Raw genomic sequence first — 23,371 nt, 5'->3', positions numbered from 1 at the left:
TCCCACATGCACACAGCAGGGCCCAGGGCTCTCGACCAGCATCTCAAAGGCCTGGCCCCATGCCAGTGATGCAGAGACTGGCCGCCTGGCCTGAGCAGCTGCCTCTGTTCTCAGCATCCGCATCTGGGAAATGAACGGAGTCGGCCTGAGTGGGCTCCACGGGTTACCTTCCAGCGCTGGTCTCTTTTGTTCCCCCAAACTGTACAGCCCAGTTGTTGTGAAGATAAGCAGCCAAGGTGGCCGATTCCACTGGAGGGTCCCAGCTGCCCTGTGCGTGGCTGAGGACTTCCTGTGAGCCTCCTTAGTTGAGGCCTGCTGCCGTCCACCTGCCCTCCCTCCTGCCCCCCAGATCTGTGGAGAAGCAGGGACCCTAGAAGGGGAGACAGGACTGCAGCGGCTATAATGTCGGTGGTATTTGGGGGAGTGCTGATAAAATGGGCCCAGCAAGGAGAAAACCTGCCTTGAGGGAGAGAGTGCAGCGTTAGACACAGAGCAGCGGGCGGGTGGAAGAGGATCAGTGAAACTCTTCCTTGCAGATTTATCCAGCCCGGCGCGTCAGTGGAGGAAGGTGTTGGCTCCCTGACTGAATGGGTGGAAATTAGAAGGGGACACAAGACCCCCTCTGATGCCACTTATACCTTTGTTTACATTTTCCCTCCAATCTGAAGCTCAGCAGGAGGGCAGCGTATTTCATTCTACCAAAAGGGCAGTTAAGGATCTAAAATGTGTGTGAGACTAATTAATCTGACACCACAAGTATCTTATCAGCATCGTGTGCCGATGAACAAAGGTTATTAATAAAACACTTTGCTAAGTGAGCCTCTGCTGCCCAGAACACAGGGCTGGGAGGGGAGTCAGCAAGAGTGGTCACAGGAGGTAAGTGTGCCCAGAGCTCTGATGGACCGAGTGGGGCCCTTGGAGCATCTCTGCACTTCCCTCCAGGGTGACAGGCTCCTCCCGGGATGACGGGTCTCTGAGCGCATGTGGGCTGTCGGGAGTTGTCCAGATGCCATTTTCTCATCTCCACGTGTTGTGCCTTGCAGATACTGGGTTACTTTGACTATGCTTTCACAGCCATCTTTACTGTTGAAATCCTGTTGAAGGTAACGGCTTTTTCATGGATCCTTGCATACTCTAACGCAGCAGTAGCAATAACGCTGGCAATTCTTTGTTTACCTTCCAGATGCTAGGTTATGCAGATTATGTCTTCACTGGTACTTTTGCATTTGAGATCGTTTTAAAGGTAACAGGTATCACAGGAGTGTGTTTCAGGGGCCTGCTCCTGTGTGTGACACACGGCCAAGACACGTGACGTGCTTTTGGCTATTTTCAGTTTTTGTCCTCTGTGATCAACCTCCACTTTTTTTTTTTTTTTTAAATCAAAGGATTTTTTTCCTGTAACCATTCAACCTTTTGTTGCTGTTTCTTCAAAAAACCTTTGAATGCATGTGGGAGCTACTTTGGCTTCCTAATAGTGATTGGGAATTACATTTTGCTCCTTTTTTTAGTATCTTCTGAAATTTGTCAACTGACAACCAGTCCAGTGCTGTGTGTGAACTCTCTTCCACCCTTCCTGACCTCCTGACCTTGAAGTCAGAGGAAACGCCTTCCTCTTACAGAGGAAACGCCTCTCTCATTTCTTTGACTGCATTATGTTTTCAGTGCCCGGAAATAGTAACACACTATTTTCTTGCAACAAGATTTGCAAGATACCATGGGTCTCTCTGTGTTAAGATATATATGTTTTAATGGATGGGCTTACATTTACACAAACAAAAAGAGCACCCTCTGGACAGGGTGCCCAGAATGTACTGCCCATGCATGAGCTGCCAGTCGCCATTGCTGCATGTGGTTTGCGTCCTGGTTTTGAAGGCCACCTTGGGTGAGCCAGCCTCCATTTCTATGGACTCGGAAGTCTGGAGACCCACAGCGGATATCCCAGAACCCCAGACTTGCCCAGGGGTGTGCATCCTTGAAGTCCTGGGACAGTGTGGCCTGCAGCATCTCCTGGTGGGGAGACCCTCAGGGATATGGGGACTTGTAACCGCAAGTTTCTTTAAACCATGTTGGGGTTTTTGTGTGTGCATCTCAGGACAAAAAAAAAAAAAAAATATTTTCATGTAGACTACCATGGAACTTGGGCTCTTTACAAAATCTTCTGTAAAATAAAACCTCAGTTAACATTCCAGGCAATAGAGTAGTTACTTTTTGTCCTTCTCTGTCTCTCTCTTTTTTTTTTTTTTGGCTAATGAAAATATTAGCACAGTACTGACCAACCAACCTCTGTTTAAACCTTTGTTAAAAATCTTCTAGATGTTTGAGTTCATTTTCCTGCCATCAGGTCAGTAAATGTGGTTGAATGTGGTCTGAAGTGAGATGCTGCCTGGATCGGTGAGCAGATTCTACCACCGTCTCCATGGTGATGGGCATCGCAGCTGAAGGCTCAGGGTGTGGGGTGCAGCAGTGCCCACCTGGCCTGTGCTCCATCCCAGGTTTTCTTTTTTGGTGATTCGCCATCTCCTCAGACTGAATTTGGAAATGTCATCCTTAGCCTGTTAGCCTGGTTAATTGAGGTTTTATTTTCCTTTCCACATTTTTAAGTTGTTCAGTGAAGTGGCTTTCAGGGCAAAGAGATACAGGTTTATTTAAAAGAAAAAAACCCCCACAATTACTACTTTTCACTTTCTATGTATTTGCCCCAGTGACTTAAATCTTCCAAATCAATCCTCATTTTGAAGAAATCTTAGAGAGTGGAAAATAAGCTAAAACAAGAGGGATTCCGAAAGTGGAGAATCTCTGAGAAGCAGCTGACATTGAAAGGCTGGTTCCTGACAGCCTGGGGAAGGTTTGAAAGGCTGTTTGGTTACTGGGTTACATTTGAAGTGGGCTTTTTGTTGTAGTTTGTGGGTCAAAGAGGATTGATTATTGGCAGTAACATGTGGTCTAGTATGATTAACTCCCAGCTCTTCCTCTCCTGTACTTATCTGAAAATTCCCCCATCTTTTTAAAAAATAAGCAGTAACTCCATGTGTTTTTCAGTTTTTTCTCTGGGGCATTTCCTCACTAAGCTCCTTACTTAGGAAGCTCAGTGAGCACCTGCAGTGTGGGCTCCGGGCACTTGGGGCGTGGCTTAGAGAGCAGATGAGGTACTCGTGGCAGCTTCTGAGCCCCACCTGGCATGTGCCAGCGTAGCTGGACTTGCAGGAGCCCTTGGAAAAGGACAGATCACTCGGGACTGTTAAGAGCAGTATGGGGCCTGGGGAAATGAAGTCAGTGTCTTTGTCAACTGTGTGTGTGAGGCCAGGGCTCCGGCACTTCTAGCCCCACTGAGAAGCCTGAGTTGGAGCAACATGGGCTGTGCTGGCATCTCAGAGGGGCTGGAACCAGAGTTTTATGGGGAAGCCAGGTTGTCTGGGCAGCGATTGCATCCTGAGAAACCTGGTCATGTGGACCACCCCTGAGACAGAGCCTTTGGACGTGCCAGTGATATAATCATATTTGAAATTTGTCATCGCCATAATGAAGTCCCAGTTGGTGTGTTCTTTTAAAATGTGTTGGGAATCAACTGCCCTTTTTTCATTTTTGAACAAAGCATTTGGTTATTACTCGGCCCTGTTGCTTTGCGTTTCTGGCTTCCTAACCCACACTTGTTCATAAAGTCATACTTCGCTCAAGATTTTGTAAAGAGCCCAGGTTTCTTTTCCCCTGGAAAGAAAAACAAAGAGAAAAAAACACTAAATCACTTACGATTCTGCTCACAGATGATGACCTTTGGCGCTTTCCTCCACAAAGGCGCTTTCTGCAGGAACTACTTCAACTTACTGGATATGCTGGTTGTTGGGGTGTCTTTGGTGTCATTTGGGATCCAGTAAGTATTCTGTGTGTGTGTGTGTGTGTGTGTGTGTGTGTGTGTGTACACAGGACTGTTGGGCAGGCAGGTCTATGTGAGGGGCTTCCCTGGTGACTCAGATGGTAAAGAATCTTCCTGCAATACAGGAGACCCAGTTTCAATCCTTAGGTCAGGAAGATCCCCTGGAGAAGGGAATGGCAACCCACTCCAGTATTCTTGCCTGGAGAATTCCATAGATAGAGGATCCTGGAGGGTAACAGTCCGTGGGGTGGCACAGAGTCAGACACAACTGAGTGACTAACGCTTTTATAAACTGAACTGGCGTTCAGTTAACTGGAAAGCTTAATTTGCACCCACACCAGAAAGCATTGTGACAGCGCATGCTTCCTTGTGCTTCTGTTTTTCTGTTTATGCCATTTGCTGGGCTGTGCTCACTATTCTCTGATTTTTTTGTTTTGTTTTCAAAAGAGGGTGAGGGAAGTCTGAACTAGGAGGGAGGGCAGCTGGGCTCTAGCCTGGGTTCTCCGTGGGCTCTTCAGGTCCTGGGGGGCCTCCTTTCCTGAGATCTCCATTCCACTTCTGAACAGGAAGGGTAGTACGAGGTGGCCTCTTTAGCCCTTCTAGCTGGAGGATCAAAGGCTTCTTTGTTGTCCAGGATAAATCTGCTGCTGTGACCCTTTTCTTCCAGTCTCTAAAAGTTTTATCTGGGAAGGGCAAAGCTGCAAGTTAGAGCCTCGGGGCCTTTCCATGGCGTTGAGTGATTTCCAGTGGGGAATGGCCGCAGCTTGCCGTATCTGGGGGCGTGGGGCAGAGGCTCCAGTGGGAGCGTCTGGGGGGGGGGCCTTGCTTTCCTGTGGACTTCAAAGCACTTCTGCTTGGGTGCTGACCACCATTTTCTCCATAGAAGAGCCCTGTGTGCACACGGCCTCTGAACTAAAGGTGAATAAGAGGCTCTGTCCCCATCAGAAGATGAGGACCCCTGCTGAAGCTGCCCTGTGCTAACCCTCTCCCTCACCTCCCTTCAGTGCCCAGTGTGGGGAGCCATGTAGCTGTAGCCTAAACGGACATTCTCAAGAGTATCTCTGCAGCTCCCGGGGGCTCCCGGCTGTGCCTGGCTCTCCGCCCCCACCCACTGCCTGCTGAGAGCTCGTGCTGCGGCCACACTCAGCCACCTGCCATTCTCCACCAGCCGCAGCCTCCCTTCTAGGGCCTGAGCAGGTGCTGCCCCCCTCGGCTGGAGCCCCTTCCCTGTTTGTCTAGGTAATTCCATCACCCCCAGGTACTCACCTGGCTATCACCTCCAGGGCGCCTTCCCAGAGCCCCACCGAGGCATGCTCCCCTGGCTGCCTTCCCTCTGTTGCCACTCCTGCACATTGGCTTGCAGTTGCCCATCTCTCCCACCCAGCAGCAGCCTCCTTGAAGGCCAGGGAAGCCCAGCATCAGAGCAGCACAGCAGGGCCTCCAAACTTAGAAAACCAAACCAGCACAACCCGGCCAGGTCACACCTAGAGTAGACATCAGGTGGGAAGAACCAGGCGCACCCAGAGTCGCATCTCTGCTGCATCAGCTGTGTGACTCAGGGCTCCGTGAGTTCTGATCCAGGACTGTGGTGGAGTTTGGATGGGAAGGAGTAGACCCGTCCTCCTGTGGGGAGAGATTGGCTCTGCTCCTTGGGGTCCCACCATCATCGCACTGCAGTGAAATCATCTCGCAGCATTTTACCAACTGTGATACACTCTGCTTGCTTTCTTTCCTCTGCTCTTTCCCTTAGATCCAGTGCCATCTCTGTTGTGAAGATTCTGAGGGTCCTAAGGGTCCTGAGGCCTCTCAGGGCCATCAACAGAGCGAAAGGACTTAAGGTTCGGATTCCTCCCCAGGCTGGACTAGCTTTGGTCAGGGTTAGCTGTCATCATCGACTTTCCTGGGCCGGAGCTTGGCTGAGGCCTGATGGATTTTTCAAGTGGGTTTTGGCTTAGAAAGAACATTTCTAGTCAATGAGGCTACCCCTCCCAAGTGCTGGTAGCATTTTAAAAATTGCTATTTTAAAATTTTTGTTAATTTAAAATATTTTTCTTTATCTGACTACTGTCATACTTTATTACTTTTTTCATTATAAATAGTATTCCTTTGGGTATAGTTCAGTCTTTAGCTCTGTTCTTAGGGAGTTTGTACAAAAGGCCAGAGGGTTAACATTTTCCCAAGTCATCTTATGGGGTACATAAGAAGGGCTTGTGTGCCAGCTACTGCTGTGCCCCATGGCTCTTCTTCTACCCTAAGCTCACTGCTTTCAAGGAAACCAAGGAGCAGCTGCTTACAGGGCGTCCCTCCCAAGTGGCCACGATGCACTGAGGGGAGCTCGCCATAGATCACTACCTGCAAGGCAAGGCATAGAGGACTGTCAAGTAGGAAACGCATAGAAAAATGCACGTAATCATAGAAAATCTTGGCTGATATTAGTTCACCCTGCGGCTAAAATAGCACAGGCAAGTAACAGCCCCCTGTCCGCTCCCCGCCCCTTTCCCCAGCATGTGGTCCAGTGTGTCTTCGTGGCCATCCGGACGATTGGCAACATCATGATCGTCACCACGCTCCTCCAGTTCATGTTCGCCTGCATCGGGGTCCAGCTCTTCAAGGTACAGGGCAGGGCCCTTGAGCACGGAGCCGAGCCCGTCTCTTCAGGGGGAACCAGAGTTTGACTGCCTGTCTGTTTTGTGTCCAGGGAAAGTTCTATCGCTGCACAGACGAAGCCAAAAGTAACCCCGAAGAGTGCAGGTGAGTGTCCTGACCGTTGTTGCTCTGTAGCCGCTTAGTCGCGTCAGACTTTTCATGATCCCAGAGACTGTAGCCCACCAGGCTCCTCTGTCCAGGGGGTTCTCCAGGCAAGAATACTGGAGTCGGTTGTCATTTCCTTCCCAGACCAGGGGTCAAACTCATGTCTTTTACATTGGCAGACAGATTCTTTACCATTGAGCCGCCCAGGAAGCCTGTCCTGAACGTGGGAGTGGGGAATTCGGAAGAACAGAGAGCTTCAAGGATTTGTTCATATTTAGTGTCTCTGAAGGTTTTGTTGTAGAGGACAAGAGTCCTGAGAGCTCAGCTCATAGCTGGAAAGACGGAGGAGTTGGTTTTGAGGTGAAATTCACAGAACATAAAATTGACCTCTTCACACTGCACAGTTCAGTGGCATTTCATACAGCCCTATTGTGCTACGAGCGACACCTCAGGCCGGTTCCGGAGCTTTTCATCACCCCTAAAGAATGGACACATGAGGAGCTCCCCATCTTCCCCAGTGCTAAGACTCCACACTCCCGATGCAGGAGGCTCGGGTTTGTGTTCGTTCCCTGATCAGCGAACTAGATGCCGCAACTAAGAACTGGTGCAGCCAAATAAATTTTTTGTTTTGTTTTGTTTTAAAAAGAAAAGAAGCAAAGATTCCTTATATTTTAAAAAAGAGAGCGAATGGACTGATGACTTTTGATGTTTGGTGTAGAATCAGTAAACTGAAGGATGGGCACTAAAACTTACAATAACAATTAGCTCTCCCTACAGCCACGTATCCAAGTTTTTCCTCAAACCAGAACTCAGAGCTCAACCTGCTGGGAGTCCAGGATTGGCCGCCTCTGCTGACTTAAGTCCCAGGCTGCTTCTCCCCACGTGCTCCCCTCACCTGCCTTTTGGTCTCGTTTTCATTCACAGTAATGGTGACAGGAGAGAGCAGGTGGTGAATACTCATTCCTCTTGCTCCAGCTCATCCACCTGACTCTGAAGGCAGACACGGAACCACAGCCTGAAGTGCTGAGACCTTAGCGTAGATGTTCTTGTGTCCCCGTCCTGAGATGTCGCCAGCCACGGCTGGGCCGCTTGCACTGGGGGCTCACTGGGCACTTCTTTTCAGCGGTCAGGGCTCTCAGAGAGTTATCTGACTGCCGTGTGACTGTGGCTGTGGGCTTTGGGGGCCCCGTTCACACTGTGGGTTGGGGGGGTCCCCATAGAGGTGACAGCATGGAAGCCTTCCCATCCCTCACTATGTCAGCCTCCTCTTCTGTGGAACAAAGGGGCTGGAACCCTTCCAGAAGTGAAATTGTATGAGAAATACTGTGTGCCAGCAATTACAGAATTCTTTTGGAAAGAAAGCTGGGAATATTGCTACTATCAGAAAAGGAATTCGATTAAAACTAAGACAGAGATAAGAGGAGGCCTGGGCTGGTTTCCCAGAGCTGTGGAATTCTGCACGGCCAAAGCTCTTGGTTCTTCATTGCACACTTGGAGCCCATTGTAGGAGAGATGGTTCTTGTTCAGTAGTTCTCCTTTGTGATCAGGCATGTGCTAGGTGTCTGCTTGGTAGCTCTGGAGAATACTCGTTTAACTGGTTATTTGAACCGAAGAGTAGACTAAACACAGGCCAGGATATGGAGAAGGGCAGCCTGTGCTGTGCTCAGAGCTGTGGCCTGGCTGTGGACCGAGCGGGATGGTGCCCAGGGTTGCAGAGGGATTGGCGTGTCATCCCATTCCATGTCCAGCTTGGGTGACCCCACCTCTTTTTCTGTCTAGGGGGCTCTTCATCCTCTACAAGGATGGGGATGTTGATAGTCCTGTGGTCCGTGAGAGGATCTGGCAAAACAGTGATTTCAACTTTGACAACGTCCTCTCGGCTATGATGGCTCTGTTCACAGTCTCCACGTTCGAGGGCTGGCCCGCGTGAGTACCAGGACCATGTGTCTCCTAGGGATGCCCCTGCTGCTTCGAAAGCACCCTGGGCTGAGCCGTCTCTCCTGGAGCGAGTCCTGTTGCTTTTCTCCAGCTTTGCAGGCCTCTTCTCTGACTTTGTAACTTTGGGCCACTTAGCAGTCACTTCCTGATGCACAGGGCTCCGCTGTCTGATTCGGTGAATGATTCACCTCTATGGGCAGCTGCCAGGACTCTCAGATTTGAGAAGCTGGGATGGGGTGAGGGGGGCATCCCTGGATGGGAATGGGGAATCCCCAGAGGCCTTTTTCAGGCCAGCCCCTGTGTCGCCCCATCAGTGAAGCCATTACGCTGTCCTAGAGAGGCCCTTGATTGTGTCCCGGGCTGTCCGTTCACTCCGAGTCCTAATACGTACCGGCGTGTCATGTCTTTCACTGATGCACTCACTCGGTTGTTCATGAAATGTGCTCTTGATGTTAGCTCTCCGCAGCACACTGTATTAAGCCCCGTGGAAGGAATGGAGCTGTCTAGACATGGTTCCCCCTTTCAAAGCCCACATGTAGTCAGTGTCCTCAGCCAAGCCAGGCAGGAGAGACCTGGTGCATCAGTGACATGTAGCACGGGGCCCTGAGGAGTGACTTGGGTTTTGACGGGTGGAGTAAGAAAAGGGGAGGGAAGTAGAATACAAAAGGAGAGTCTCTTACACGTTTCTTGTTCTCTGCTCTCTGATGGCACCCCAGCTCCTGCCACCAGAATATACATACACTGGTGGTGGTCTGCATGTCAAGTTGTCATGCCCAGAGGAGCTGTGCAGGGTGGACGGGCTGGCAGGACTCTGGATGTGTGGAGTACCTGCAGAATAAAAGGACACTTGGATGGGGCTTGGCCCTGGGGGAGGGGAGCATGGGGTGAGAGCTTGCACTCTCAGAGGCACTGGCTGTGGCCTCAGATTTTAAACATGTCACTTTAGCAAATCTGATGGCAGGAAAATGAATGAGCTTGGGGCTCAAGGCAGATGGGCTCCACTCTGAGTCTGACCCCCAGGACCTTGACCTTGACCTTGGACACTGAGACCCCTCCCTGAGCTTCTGTGAGACAGGACTGCAGTGTGTCCACCTTTCCAGTTGGACGCACAAGCATCCAGCACAGGGCGGCGTGCAGTTAGTCCTCGGAGAGGCTGCGTCTGCATGGGAATGGGCGTGAATCGAACTGGAGGCTGCTGCAGTAATCTCCCCTCCTTCTGCTCAGAGTTCTGCTTGGCACGTGTTTCACGGTAGTGCCTGTTTCAGTTTGGGGAACCTCTTATAGTTCTTTGGAATTGCCCTGGCTGCTTACTTGTGCTCTCATGTTTATAGCTTTCCGTTCCACCAAAGACTTGCGTGTGATGTTCTTCCTCTCTTCTGTCTGCGACTAGGAAGGAGCATTATTCAATACTTGTAAATCTTTCTTGGTTCTCAGAGCAATCAGTTCACAAATACATCCCAGGTGCTCCCTCCTCCCCCAGGTGCTGGGCTGCCTGGCCTGATGCTCAGGAGGCTTCCTGGGGGACCACCGTGTATCCAGGGCACTTGGGGTGGGCTCCTAGTGAGGGCTCCCACTGTCAGTGCCCCCAGAGGCACTCAGAAGGCAGTGGGGCTGGTGCTGACTGGTTCTCTGCTCTCCAGGTTGCTGTACAAAGCCATCGATTCGAACGGAGAGAATGTGGGCCCCATCTACAACTACCGTGTGGAGATCTCCATCTTCTTCATCATCTACATCATCATTGTCGCATTCTTCATGATGAACATCTTCGTGGGCTTCGTCATCGTCACATTTCAGGAGCAGGGAGAGAAAGAGTATAAGAACTGTGAGCTGGACAAAAATCAGGTTAAAGTCACACACTGTTTGGGCTTCTGTCCCTTGAGTTAAAGAGGACTGATCTCTCTTTTGATGGCTTTCCCCACGTGCAGAGCAGGGTGCCCACCTGCTCTCTGCCCCTGGGGCTCAGGCTCTGCTCAGAGCATACTCTCAGCCAATCTGAGTCATCAGTATTGAGAGTTAGTTACCCAGAGACAGATGAGGCAGTAATTTTTAAATTTACCCCCACATGTGGGTGAGAAGCCAGAATACCTTGGCCGCCTTGTGTGGTCATGACCTACCTGTAACAGCTCAGCGTCATGCAGGGTGGTGTGGCTTGGGGACAGAGAACACCCCCTGATACTCGCACAGTCCCTGGCGGGGCATAGCCTTGACTTTGTCAACCTTGGGTCTGTTGACCCTGGAGGCTGGATAATTCTCTCTGTTGTGCTTCCTGTGCATGGTTTAGAAGCATCACTGGCCTCTACCCACTAGATTCCAGCAGCACCTTCTGCACCGCCCCCCATTCTGCACTGTTTTTGGCAAGAACCAAAAACATCTTCAGACATTGTCAAATGTCCCCTGGTTGAGAACCACTGACTTAGAAGGAAGTACCCTCTCACAGCACAGGGAAAGTTACTAACTTTAACCTTGAGACCAAGATTGCACTGGAACCACTCTCTCTTGACCCTGCACCTCGTTTTAACCAAGCTGACAGACATGGGGGCCTTTGGCTCTGCTTGCTTGATGATGTGAGAGGGCTGGGAGACTGGGTCTGGTCGTATTCTCCCTGAACCTGCTCTGTGACTGTGGGTGCTTCCCCCCTCCTGTCTGGGTTAGCTCCCTTATCTCTTTTTAATTGAGGACATTAACGAGTTAACTTTCAGCCCTGAAAAGTAGTCTGTGAGACGGAGATTGTGTTTTGGGAGTTTCCCCCAGGCCCTCTATCAGTAGCCATCTCTGATGATTACATAGTGAGCAAGGGTCATATGCCAGCCCGGGCTTCCTGGGGGGAAGTGGCCATGCGTGGTGAGACCGTCTGTCTCGGGCTATAGCATCCCCGCCAGGGGAAACACGAGGACTGCCGGGTTTTCAGGGAGATGTCACTCTCGTCGGGTGCGCCTGCAGATTGTATCAGCCACAGTCTGAGGGAGGCCTGGCTCAGCTCTTCACCCTCCTGACCACCGCCAAGGAAGAAGAGCGTCAGGGCAGGACCCAAGCAGCAGCCGAGCTCAAACTAGGTCACCACAAGGTCCCAAAGAGGCTCCGATCAGGGGTCCCAAGAGGCAGTATGTGAGGTCACAGCAGAGCCAGGCCTTGGATGGAGAGGAGCCTGTCCAAAGTCAGAATCCAGAGACAGAGCCGAGAATAGGGGTTAGTGAGGGCCAAGGAGCCAGGAGGGTCTGATGCTGAGCTGAAGGCTTTCGAGGCTGGAGGCTCCTCTATGCTGGCTGCACGTGGTGCACTGGTCTCGGCCCCCATGTGAGTGCCTGGGGCAGTGCCCTGGCTGTCATCACAGACCATGTCCTGGGGTTCTGAGATGAACTCAACGAGCTCCTGAGCCTCATAAGTTCTCAGCAGACACTCAGCTCACTCACCACTAGATGCTCAGGGTTAACACCCTCGCTTCTCCTTCTGGGTGATGTCTTATGTGGGTCCCTCCTGGAGCAGCCAGGGACCTCCAGTCTCAGGGAATCAGCCCAGCCCCTCTGATTCTTGAAGATTTCCTTGCCTCTCATTATTTGGCTTCTTTTCCTGGGCAGGAGAATTCCACCATTCCAGCATTGAGGAATGGCAGGCAGAGATGGGGATCAAGGCCTTGCATCTCTGCTTAATGCACTACAGGACCTCAGTCTTTTAATAAGCAAAATGAAAGCATGTTGGCTGTTCCACGTACCCTCCAAGGCTGCTGTGGGGGGTGGATGAGGTGATGGATCTGGGGGTCCATTGTCAGTGATGCTGAGTGGTACCCTTGGGGGTTGCTGTGGCGGTTTCCCGTCATCCATGGTCCTTCCCAGTAGGTGTACACCGGCTTTTCAGGGCAGACGAGAACTGTGTCCTTCTTCCATAGACGTGCTCAGGACCCCCGTTGCTCTTTTCTGCCATTGCAGCGTCAGTGTGTTGAATACGCCTTGAAGGCACGTCCGCTGCGGAGATACATCCCCAAAAACCCCTACCAGTACAAGTTCTGGTACGTGGTGAACTCCTCGCCTTTCGAATACATGATGTTTGTCCTCATCATGCTCAACACACTCTGCTTGGCCATGCAGGTAAAAATGGAGACAGCCACGCGGATCACATGTGGGCCTTCGGCGCAGCCCCACGCCCCAGATCCTGAGGGTGGAATGCCGCCCCCTCACAGGAGGAAGGCTTTGCTTTTCGGATGAGTCTGGGCTGCAGTTTGGCCAGACTCCCATTCTGGCTAGCAGTTGCCAGGGCAGGAGTTTACAGGCACTCTTTTGCATAAGAGACTGACTGTATATACATTGTGACCATCAGTGACATTTCTGTGGAGCCTTAGCATGGCCTTCCAGTCTGTAAACCTTTCCTGTGGGCTCCTGTGGCCAGGGAGTGGGTGAGGACTCAAGCTCTGTCAGTGTGGAGCTGAAAAGACAGGGGATTCAATCCTGACTTGACTCCTCAGCCCCTGGGTGATCCAGGGCAAGTTATTTTCATCCGCCAGGCCTGGCTTTCTTTGTTGGTAAAGTGGGAGACAGTTGATGCTGGATGACTTGTGTCAGGCACTTTGCCCTGGGACCATCTGAGTGACATTCTTATCCTCAAGTCACTCTCAGCATGATGGTGGGAAACTTTCTGGTTCGTGGAGTATGGAGTCTGACCTGTGTGACCTCCTCTCCTTGTTCATGCTGGGAGCAGGAGCTGCAGCTCCCATCAGTTGGCCATGTTGAATTTCAGAGCGGGACTGACCGTTTCCAGCACTCACACTGCCTGATGGCTGTTGTGCCAGGACGAGAGTGGCTGAGGTCTAGTTTCAGTTTCCCACTGACTGTAAGGATTTGAGCAAACCGGTGTTGTCTGGAAAATGGCTCTAAAGACAGCCAAGGATACATTTTCTGGCCCTTTCCTTAAATTGAAGAATTCTTTATGAATGAAAAGGATCCTCTGCTGATGTAGGGAAAAGCATACAGTCAAGATAATACTGACTTTGATTGAACATAGGCCTAAATGGCATAAAATGTAGACCTAACTGAGTCGTACGTTTGTCCATAGACCTGTGGGTGTCTTCTGCATTGTACCTGGGTCAAGGGCCTGAATATAAACCCTGGCGGGAGAAAGGGTGGATTCCCTTTATCCTGAGCAGAGGAAATGGATTTCTTTTCCCTTCATTGTTCAGTCACCCTCATCTTGTCGAGGCTCCTGCACTTTGTGGGGGGTCAGCCATGTGCCCGTGCAGGGTCGGTAGGATCACTGGGAGAGGGTGCTGGATGGGGAGGTCACCTCGATGTCCAAGTGTGGGATGGATGCTTGCTTGGGGCTGGAGGGCTGGGGAGCCTCCTTTTGCAAATCTGGAGCAGACCCTGAGAACTGTGCCTCTGCCTCCATCCACAGCACTACGAGCAGTCCAAGATGTTTAATGACGCCATGGACATCCTGAACATGGTCTTCACTGGGGTGTTCACTGTCGAGATGGTTTTGAAAGTCATTGCATTTAAGCCTAAGGTAAGTTGCTGAAGTCATTTGTCAAGGGCTGTTGCTGAATCATCTCCGAGAAGTGCGCATTTCCCGTTAGTCTTGTGTTTCTGGATTATGCTGAATGGTTCTGGCTGATAACTAGGTTATCACCTGATAAGGGCATCTATGTACACAGGGGAAAATAAATTTGTAAAACCTAAACCTCATAAAAACAATTCTGAGAAAAAGAGCAAATTAGGAATTTGCACAGTGAAGATTGTTTTGAAACCAGATTTTCTGTTTCTAGAAGAGCATGTGTCACACTGTCTCAGAAACTCACCTCCTTACTTGAGCATTGGAGACATTGCTTTCACAGAACCCATCAGATATAATTCTGCCCTGATGTTACTTTTAGATTTCCAGCATAAAAACTTCAGTTTTCTTTGTTCTTGGTCTACAGCATCTTTTTCACCTTTGATGGAAAATTCGACCAGCTGCAGACCTCTCAGAGCCATACCATCTTTCGTGTGTTTAATTTAGAAAAATTTCTCTTCACTTTAAGACAAAACAGGACATTTATTTTAAACTGTGTGGACTGCTCTGCATATTACGTCCCCTGGGGGAGGCCGTGCGTCCAGCCCACAGTTGTCAATGCATAGTGTGAGAGACGGACAGTACGGTGTGGGGAAGATGCGCGAGTCTGGAAGCAGACTGGATTCAAACCCCCAAGCGAGTGACTGCTCTGCTCTGCGACTCCCATTTCCTCATCCATGAAATGAGGACACTAGTAGTCCTGTTTCATAGCATGGTTTAGAGGAGTAAGAATCACTCTGTGTGCCATGCTTACTGGAATGCCTGGCCTGGCACACAGCCCCATGCTGTACACATGCCAGGACTGTCACTGTGACCACTGGCGTCCTCCTCAGCAAACAGTGATGTTCCTTTGTCCTGAAACTAGACGGAGGAGTAGGTCCACGCTCAACTGTGGGACATCTGACCCTCAGTTTCTTTACTAGCAAACCCTCCACCCATCCAAGTTAGAGAATGAGTTTAGCGACCCCCAGTATTTGTTCATTGGTGTGGAAAGTATCTGACAATACTGATCTAAGTAAGACCTGGATTACGAAATGATGGTTTCACATACTCCATACTTTAGTGGGATTCTAATTCAGAACTGTTCCTTTCTTTAATTCGAATTAATTTCTATGCCATCTTTATCAGATCTTTGTGGACCAAAAAGAAAGGGCACTTGTAAGTGACTGATCGGGGTGATTGCAGTGGGGTCAGATTTGGCACTTCTGCATGGCCAGATGCTGTTTCCTGTGACTTGTCCATATCTCCATACATACACATTTCCTCCCCTCCCAAACTCTTCTGGATTTCCTTTGCGATTTTGGTTTGTATCCCTGTGCCCTTTCCATCTCTGAACAGTATTTGTCTGGACTGATGGAAAGGTTGCAGAATAAGAACTTTGAAAGTACTTGATCCAGGCAACACGGAACGTATCTATGGAACATTTCCCAGATCCCTGAGCCCTGTCTTCCCCCCACCCGGTGATGAAGCTCCCAGAAGGCACATTGCCCATGGCACACGTGTGAGTCTGTGTGTGTCTGCGTGTGTGCGCTGTCGGTGGCTGTGTCCAGTGGCCGCTGATAACAAAGCTGGGAGGGGAGTTCAGTGGCCAAGGGGAAGTCAGTAGCTAATTTATAATCAGTACTGATAGATCCGAGTTTTAAAATGAGTGATTTCCGTTAGAAACTGCGCTGCTTTGTAGTTTTCCTCCACAAGGTATTTTTACAGCAGAAGACAACTTCAGATTAGAAGTGAGAGAAATCTTTATGGCAGCAGCAGCATCTCTCGGAGAAGGCACTGGCACCCCACTCCAGTACTCTTGCCTGGAAAATCCCATGGATGGAAGAGCCTGGTAGGCTGCAGTCCATGAGGTCGCTAGGAGTCAGACACAACTGAGTAACTTCACTTTCACTTTTCACATTCATGCATTGGAAAAGGAAACGGCAACCCACTCCAGTGTTCCTGCCGGGAGAATCCCAGGGATGGAGGAGCCTGATGGGCTGCCATCTATGGGGTCGCACAGAGTTGGACACGACTGAAGCGACTTAGCAGCAGCAGCAGCAGCATATCTACACTAGAGGGGCACTGTCGCTGTACGTGTGAAGCAGACAGATTTTATGTTGTCACTGTGTGTCTGGAGGAGCCAGAGAGAGTCATTTCACCAAGAAGCAAAGCTCTTCTTAAAACACTTCCTGACTCTCCTGTCTCCTCTTTTGTGTTAGCAAAGCAAGGTCAGGCCTTCCGCAGAGAAGTCCATGAGGCCCTGCTCCCCGTCAGAGGCAGTGGGACTGAGGAAGCACGTGGCAGAGGCAGCCGAGGGGAGAATCTCTGTGAGGGAGACGGCCAGGAAGACAGAGGGCTGGGAACCTGGCCCAGCAGCTTCAGTCCAGAAAGTCTTTGTCTCTCCGGCAATGCTCAAATCACAGGGTCCTCTGGGGTCGTGTTCTCCACGGTGAGGGACACACCTTCTGGGAGAACTTTTTGGCATCTGGCAAGAGAGATGGGATTGCAGCTATTTTGTCGTAGAAATACGAAGAGTGAAGTTAGCTCAGGTGGGCCTCAGTGTAGCAGCGTGGTGGCTGGATGGGGGCTCTCGTCGGGCATGCTGGCCGATGGGTGGCCGTGAAAACAGCCCTCCTGGTGGCCGTCCGGATAGCCCTTGGCCCAACTGAGTTTGCGAGTTGCCTACCATGCGGGTCCCGCCCAGGATCAGTGCTCCCACTTGACAGACCCACAGGGTCCCTGGAGACTTCCCAGCCCTGGCACTCAGGAATCAGTCAGTGAATGCTGGGCAGATTGCCTGCTGGCAGGTGCCATCTGGTGAAGGCAGAGGGGGTGCTGGGGGCTGAGCGGAGGTGGGTTCAGTGGGAGAGAAGTGCTCGCAGGTAGAGGGTCAGGAGTGTGGAGGCACCAGAGCTGGAGATGGGGTATAGTGAGGGAGGCAGGAGCCTGGGGGTACTGTTGGCGGCTACGCTGCTGTGTGGAGCACAGCCTGAAGTGGCGTGGTGAGGTGAGAGTCCCTCCTGGAAGCGAGAAGGCATCGCAAGAGAAAGGGTTCCGACCAGTGGAGGAACCTGACTTCTTTTCTCTGCAAGGCCTGGCTGGTAAGGGGGCCTCTTGAGAGCACATTTAGGGGGACATGGTCTGAGGCTCTGCGAGCTGAGATCACCCAGTCTCCATAAGCAGGAAGGGCCGAGCTGGGGGATGGAAGTAGGAACCACCTCCCACAAAGCTGGGAGCTTCCCTGGTGGGGAGGTGGGATCCTTCCAGGGAGAGAGTTGTTTGGAGTGTGAGTTCAGCAAGCATGGAAGGTGTCGAGAGGCCAGAGAGCCAGGGAGTGAGGGCAGGGCAAGTAGGCTGTTCAGTGGGTGGTGTCAGCTCCCCAGGGAAGACCCACCCATTGGGCATTGACCTCACGCACTTGGAGTGACCCGGGCGCCCTAGGGTTTTGAAAGGTGGGCCCTGATGTGAGTAAGAAACAAGTCTCGTTCCCCTGGCCTTCCCCTCCAATTCTCCCGAGGGGCAGCTGCTGGAATCCTCCAGTGGTTCTCTTGCCCGAAGGAGGGCTTTGTCTCCTTCTTTGTGCTTCTGGAAGCCACCCGTGTGGTGTTTTGTCCAACACGTGTTCAACTATGTTACCTGCCTCTGCTATCGGCCTTTCTTCAGGGAGCCACACTTTGTTCCCACGGTTTAGAATGCTAAGCATTTTGCTCTTGGTTCTACATTTGACCTTTGAACAACATTCGGGTTAATCCAAGTATAACTTAGAGTGGCTCCTCCTTATCTGAGGTTCCCCTGCATCCATGGATTCATCCAACCACGGACCACATTATGCTGTGAAATTTACTATTGAAAAATATCTGCTTGTATGTGGACCTGCACATTTCAAACCCGCATTGTTCAAGGGTCAACTGTGCCTTGAAAATGCCTGATCTACACACCAAGACACTGGAGTGTGGAAAAAGTCGAGTTACTGGGTTTGGAGGAAGAAGAAAGCGGTTGAGCACTGTCCTCCTGCTACTGTGCAGAGCAGACATGCGGCAAACACTGGGCACCTGGTTCCGTCCACCTCCCAGGACAGCATTCCCTCCCCTGGGTCCCTGGCAGAAATAAGGCTGCTCAGTCAGCACCGGCAGTTTTCCTGGAGTATATTTTGCACTTCCTGGAATGAAACCTCGATACTGTCTTTTCAGTTCATCAGTGAGTGCATATATCTCAGTGATGTGTTTTAATGCCAAAAAATGGCAACCCACTCCAGTGTTCTTGCCTGGAGAATCCCAGGGACAGGGGAGCCTGGTGGGCTGCCGTCTATGGGGTGGCACAGAGTTGGACACGACTGAAGCGACTTAGCAGCAGCAGCAGCCAAAACACTTAAGAGGAAATACGCCTCTCCTTAACTAGAACTTGATATCAGGCTCATCTGTGGGCTCAGCTGTCCACAGCTCCCTCCTGGTCTCCTTCTCCCCTGGTAAGACACGTCCATGCCCAGGGCTTCGTGGCCAGCTTGTCTCACCCCAGCCTCCACTGCCCTACTCCCTCCTGCGTCACTCAGCTGCTGAACCATCTCCTGCCTCTGGCCTCGGCCCTTTCCCTTCACCTTCTGTGCACTCGCTTGTAAACCCAAAGGTGACCGTGCATCTATTGTGTGTGTGTGGCGGGCTTGGGTGTGGGGGGAGGTATTTCTTTGTTGAGTATTCAAAGTCCAGCACCAAACACTGGCGCACTTACACGTCTGCCACATTTCTGGTTGTGAGCTCCTGGCCATTCCTCCTCTGCCCCCATCCCCAACTGTCAGCCTGCTGGACTTCTCCATGGCTCATGCTTCTGTGCCTGGAAGCCCTTTGTCCACCTTGCTGTCTTTTAAGGCCTGTCTGGAATGTGGGCTCCTCATGACAGTGTCCCCCCAGCCCAGCCAGAGTCAACTCTCCCTGCACACGTGCTTCTGTTAGATGATCAGTGTGCATTGTCAACATCAGTTCCACCCATGTCTCTCCCTCCATTAGCTGATGAGCAGCTGCTCAAGGTCACAGGCTGGGCCGTGTTTGTCTCACGCAGTGCCTGCTACATGCAGGTTACTCAGAAAAGTGATGGTAGGAAGAAAAGAATGGACAGGTAAGCCTGTGAGTTCAGGCTCTTGGCATCAGACACTACCTGCTCTTCCATCACAGGGGTTTAGGCAGAGCAGAGTGACCAAATATGAATGTGTTTTTCTCCAAGCCTCCGCTTGCCCTTTGGGAAAGCTTATGCTGGTTAGAAAGCTGTGAGTTAACAGTTTCTGCCCAAAGCTGGCACGATGGGTCAACCCTTGGGTTGAATGCTTCCTAGATAATCCCTAGAAGAAGTTGGTAGGTGATTCAGCTGCCTCACTTCAGTTCAGTCGCTCAATCGTGTCCGACTCTATGTGACCCCATAAATCACAGCACGCCAGGCCTCCCTGTCCATCACCAACTTCCGGAGTTCACTCAGACTCACGTCCATTGAGTCGGTGATACCATCCAGCCATCTATTCCTCTATCGTCCCCTTCTCCTCCTGCCCCCAATCCCTCCCAGCATCAGGATCTTTTCCAATGAGTCAACTCTTCGCATGAGGTGGCCAAAGTATTGGAGTTTCAGCTTCAGCATCAGTCCTTCCAATGAACACCCAGGACTGATCTCCTTTAGGATGGACTGGTTGGATCTCCTTGCAGTCTAGGGGACTCTCAAGAGTCTTCTCCAACATCACAGTTAAAAAGCATCAATTCTTTGGCACTCAGCTTTCTTCAAAGTCCAACTCTCACATCCATACATGACCACTGGAAAAACCATAGCCTTGACTAGACGGACCTTTGGTGGCCAAGTAATATCTCTGCTTTTGAATATGCTATCTAGGTTGGTCATAACTTTCCTTCCAAGGAGTAAGCTTCTTTTAATTTCATGGCTGCAATCACCATCTGCAGTGATTTTGGGGCCCCCCAAAATAAAGTCAGCCACTGTTTCACTGTTTCTCCATCTATTTCCCATGAAGTGATGGGACCAGATGCCACGATCTTCGTTTTCCGAATGTTGAACTTTAAGCCAACTTTTTCACTCTCCTCTTTCACTTTCACCAAGAGGCTTTTTAGTTCCTCTTCACTTTCTGCCATAAGGGTGGTGTCATCTGCATATCTGAGGTTATTGATATTTCTCCTGGCAATCTGAATTCCAGCTTGTGCTTCTTCCAGCCCAGCGTTTCTTATGATGTATTCTGCATATAAGTTAAATAGGCAGGATGACAATATATAGCCTTGACGTACTCCTTTTCCTATTTGGAACCAGTCTGGTGGTCCACATCCAGTTCTAACTGTTGCTTCCTGACCTGCATACAGGTTTCTCAAGAGGCAGGTCAGGTGGTCTGGTATTCCTATCTCTTTCAGAATTTTCCGTAGTTTATTGTGATCCACACAGTCAAAGGCTTTGGCATAGTCAATAAAGCAGAAATAGATGTTTTTCAGGAACTCTCTTGGTTTTTCGATGATCCAACGGATGTTGGCAATTTGATCTCTGGTTCCTCTGCCTTTTCTAAAACCACTTTGAACATCTGGAAGTTCATGGTTCATGTACTGCTGAAGCCTGGCTTGGAGAATTTTGAGCATTATTTTACTAGCATGTGAGCTGAGTGCAATTGTACGGTAGTTTGAGTATTCTTTGGCATTGTCTTTCTTTGGGATTGGAATGAAAACTGCCTCATTCAGCTGCCTCAGTAAACCCCAAAAGGCCAGTGATTGCCTCAGCTTCTTCGATCTGCAAAGAGACTCCAGGCAGCAAAAAGAGCATGGACTTGGTCTTCTCGTTTCCACTACAAACACCTTGCTGCCTAACCCATGCTGCGCCTGTACTCTGTCCTGGCTGTGGGTCCAACTTGGCTCCCAGGAGCCTGTAGTTGGGCAGGAGATGACACTGATGGACAATCAGGACGGAGTTCTCAGAAACAGCAAACTTCCTGGTCCTATGTCCACGTTAATCTGGGTTATGTTTTGAATTTCCAGAGTCAGAAGTATTTTCCAATAATCGATGTTATTGCTTGGGAATGACTTGCTTGGTTCTTTCAAATGGGTGAGAAAGGAAAACAATAATAAGGGCCAACTCTGACTGGGCTGCTAGGGCCTGCTGGTTCCACATGCGGGCCCCCAGCCTCAGCATTCAGTTGTAGGAGACCCTCCTGTCACAGGCTAAGAGGAGAGAGCATGAAGGCAGTGCTGTGCTGGAAGCCCTGGCCTAATCTGCTGGTCACCAGATACTGTGGTGACTTTGATGGGAAGGGTGGGGGCTGAGTCATACTCATTGACAGTGACTTTATTACAGAGGAGGCTACTAAACAGGGAAATGGGATGTGGGAAGAAGGGGAGGGCTGGCATTTTCTGCCTCCCCTGGACCCCTAGCGGAGCCACCTGGCCAGAGCCTACGGATTCCAGGCACCTGCACCAACTCGAGCCTCCTGTCTCCTAGATTAGGGGTGTCAGTCCAGGAACCCTCTGAAATTTGGGCACGATTTAGTGAGTACAGTAAACTCTCTGGAGAGGGAGTTGATGAGGTTGCCAAAGAGTTCTGGAACCCCAAAGGTCAAGTTGCTGTCAGGTTGGTTCTGAGTGACTTTATACGTCACAATGGACCAGGGTGGGCCAGCTGGAGAATAGTTCATAGGCTGATAGGAGTGGTCCAGAGGTGAACACTGATCGCTCTGGAGAGACAGGGACTCCTGCGAGGAGCTCCTGCAGAATAAAGTCCAAAGCAGAGTGGGCCTGAGTGCACAGGCGGTGGGTGTGGCCTCCGCTAAGGGAGGTGCCACAGCAGGACAAGACAGGGGCTGACTGTGTGCGGGATGCAACAGGAGGGACAGTGGGTCTTTACTGGTCTCTGTGTCTCTTGAGGCCCAGTCGCTCCTGAGGACCACGTGTTTCTAAGGCATCAGTTCCTCTCTTGAGGTGAGGGGAAGGCCCTGCACGTGCTCTGTGACTCTGCGTTGCTGTTAAACCCCTAAAGAAAGGACAGGCTCTGCCTGCAAGAGTGTGCTCTGTGGCTAGGCCGCCAGTTAGCCCTCTGTGCGTTACTGTCCGCAGTGATGCAAATAATCTGAAAATAAACGTGTGTTCTCACAGTCCGGTACAGTGGCGGCGTTACGCCCACTGCGTCATCAGCTGACTGTGTGGTCCAGCGCCATCCTGGGTGAGGGAAGCAGATTGTGCCTTTGCGGCCGGGTGCTGGTCTCATCGCTGCCCAGCGCGGCCAGTCTGTTGAGGGGCACCAGCCCTGTCCTCACATGGGGGCGCCGTTCTCCTCAGTTTGGCCAGCCAAGAGCCCCGCCTCGTGAGAAGAGGAGCTCTAAGATGTGAGATGTGGTATTTATTGAGCAGGCCCTCCCGTCAGACACGTAACGTGTACCACAGATCACAGAGTTGGGGCAGGCAAGCTTTTGCTTACTGATTAGAGGCTGACAGAGGGGTCTGGGAGGTGGCAGTCATGAGGGTGAGGAACTGTGAGGGAGGTGCTGGGACTGTGGGCAGGGAGGGGAGAGGAGATGGGGGGCTGTGGTCAGAAGTCATGGCAGCTGGTCGGGAAGGTTGTACATTCTTTAAGATGAAATTGTTTAAAAATCCCGAACCCTCAGGCAGTGTTAGAGCTCCCCTGTAAATGCACTTGGGGTGATTAACAGTGATCAGGATGGACATCTCTACCACAGCTACTGGAACAGCCAGCCTGTCCACCTTCTCCACAGTGGCATAAAGGGCCCGGGCTCTGCAGCGGCTCCCTCTGGGTCTGCACTTGATACCAGTTCCTGGGGCCTGACACTTCACAGAACCTTCCGTTCTGGTCTTCTTGATCCAGCACTAAGTACACCCAGTTGTAAGCATGCTGGGCCCCTTTTTATTTAGTTCAGAGTGGAGTTTTTATTTCCACAACATGTCCTGTCTTGTTGAAAAGACACAGTGGATTTTCAGGTGTTGGCCTTGCAACCAGAAGCCTCTGGGTACAGAGCTCCCACTACGCCTTCCAGTGGAGGGCTTCCTGGGGACTATCAGGAGATGACAGGCACTAATATAGCCCCTACTGTGCTGAGCCCAGAAAAGGATGCAGAGTGTGTGCCATGCGTACATGGATTTTTAAGTTACATCCTAGGGATGTTCTACCTTCCACAAGATACAAGAACCCAAAACAATGACAATAGAGCAGAGCTGAATGACCTGGAGGAGGCATGCTGATGGAAGGAGGAGGCATCACCACGTGTCAGGCACTATCTGAGCTCAGAGCCCTGGGCTGGGGGTGAGATTCATCAGGGGG

The 23,371-nt window shown here is 50.9% G+C and overlaps 1 protein-coding gene across 27 annotated transcripts in view; it reads left to right on the top strand.

Annotated features, from left to right (window-relative positions):
• The window catches only part of CACNA1D (calcium voltage-gated channel subunit alpha1 D), a 347,101-nt gene that overhangs the window by 275,020 nt on the left and 48,710 nt on the right, over window positions 1-23,371 (top strand). For all 27 annotated transcript variants that reach the window (XR_015151536.1, XR_015151535.1, XR_015151538.1 and 24 more), the window contains 9 exons: window positions 1,044-1,103; window positions 3,762-3,868; window positions 5,622-5,709; window positions 6,376-6,483; window positions 6,570-6,622; window positions 8,402-8,548; window positions 10,201-10,402; window positions 12,484-12,642; window positions 13,943-14,053. Coding sequence is in view for 23 of the 27 variants with exons in the window: in XM_086367471.1 (XP_086223597.1) it covers window positions 1,044-1,103; window positions 3,762-3,868; window positions 5,622-5,709; window positions 6,376-6,483; window positions 6,570-6,622; window positions 8,402-8,548; window positions 10,201-10,402; window positions 12,484-12,642; window positions 13,943-14,053 (1,035 nt within the window). In the remaining 4 variants the exon portion in view is untranslated. The remainder of the gene's footprint in view (window positions 1-1,043; window positions 1,104-3,761; window positions 3,869-5,621; window positions 5,710-6,375; window positions 6,484-6,569; window positions 6,623-8,401; window positions 8,549-10,200; window positions 10,403-12,483; window positions 12,643-13,942; window positions 14,054-23,371) is intronic.

The sequence above is a fragment of the Bos grunniens genome, chromosome 22 (assembly GCF_055505025.1).
Source record: "Bos grunniens cultivar Pamir isolate PY7600 chromosome 22, Bosgru_T2T1.0, whole genome shotgun sequence".
In the NCBI taxonomy this organism is placed as follows: Eukaryota; Metazoa; Chordata; class Mammalia; order Artiodactyla; family Bovidae; genus Bos; species Bos grunniens.
This window is presented reverse-complemented; position numbering and strand designations above follow the sequence as displayed.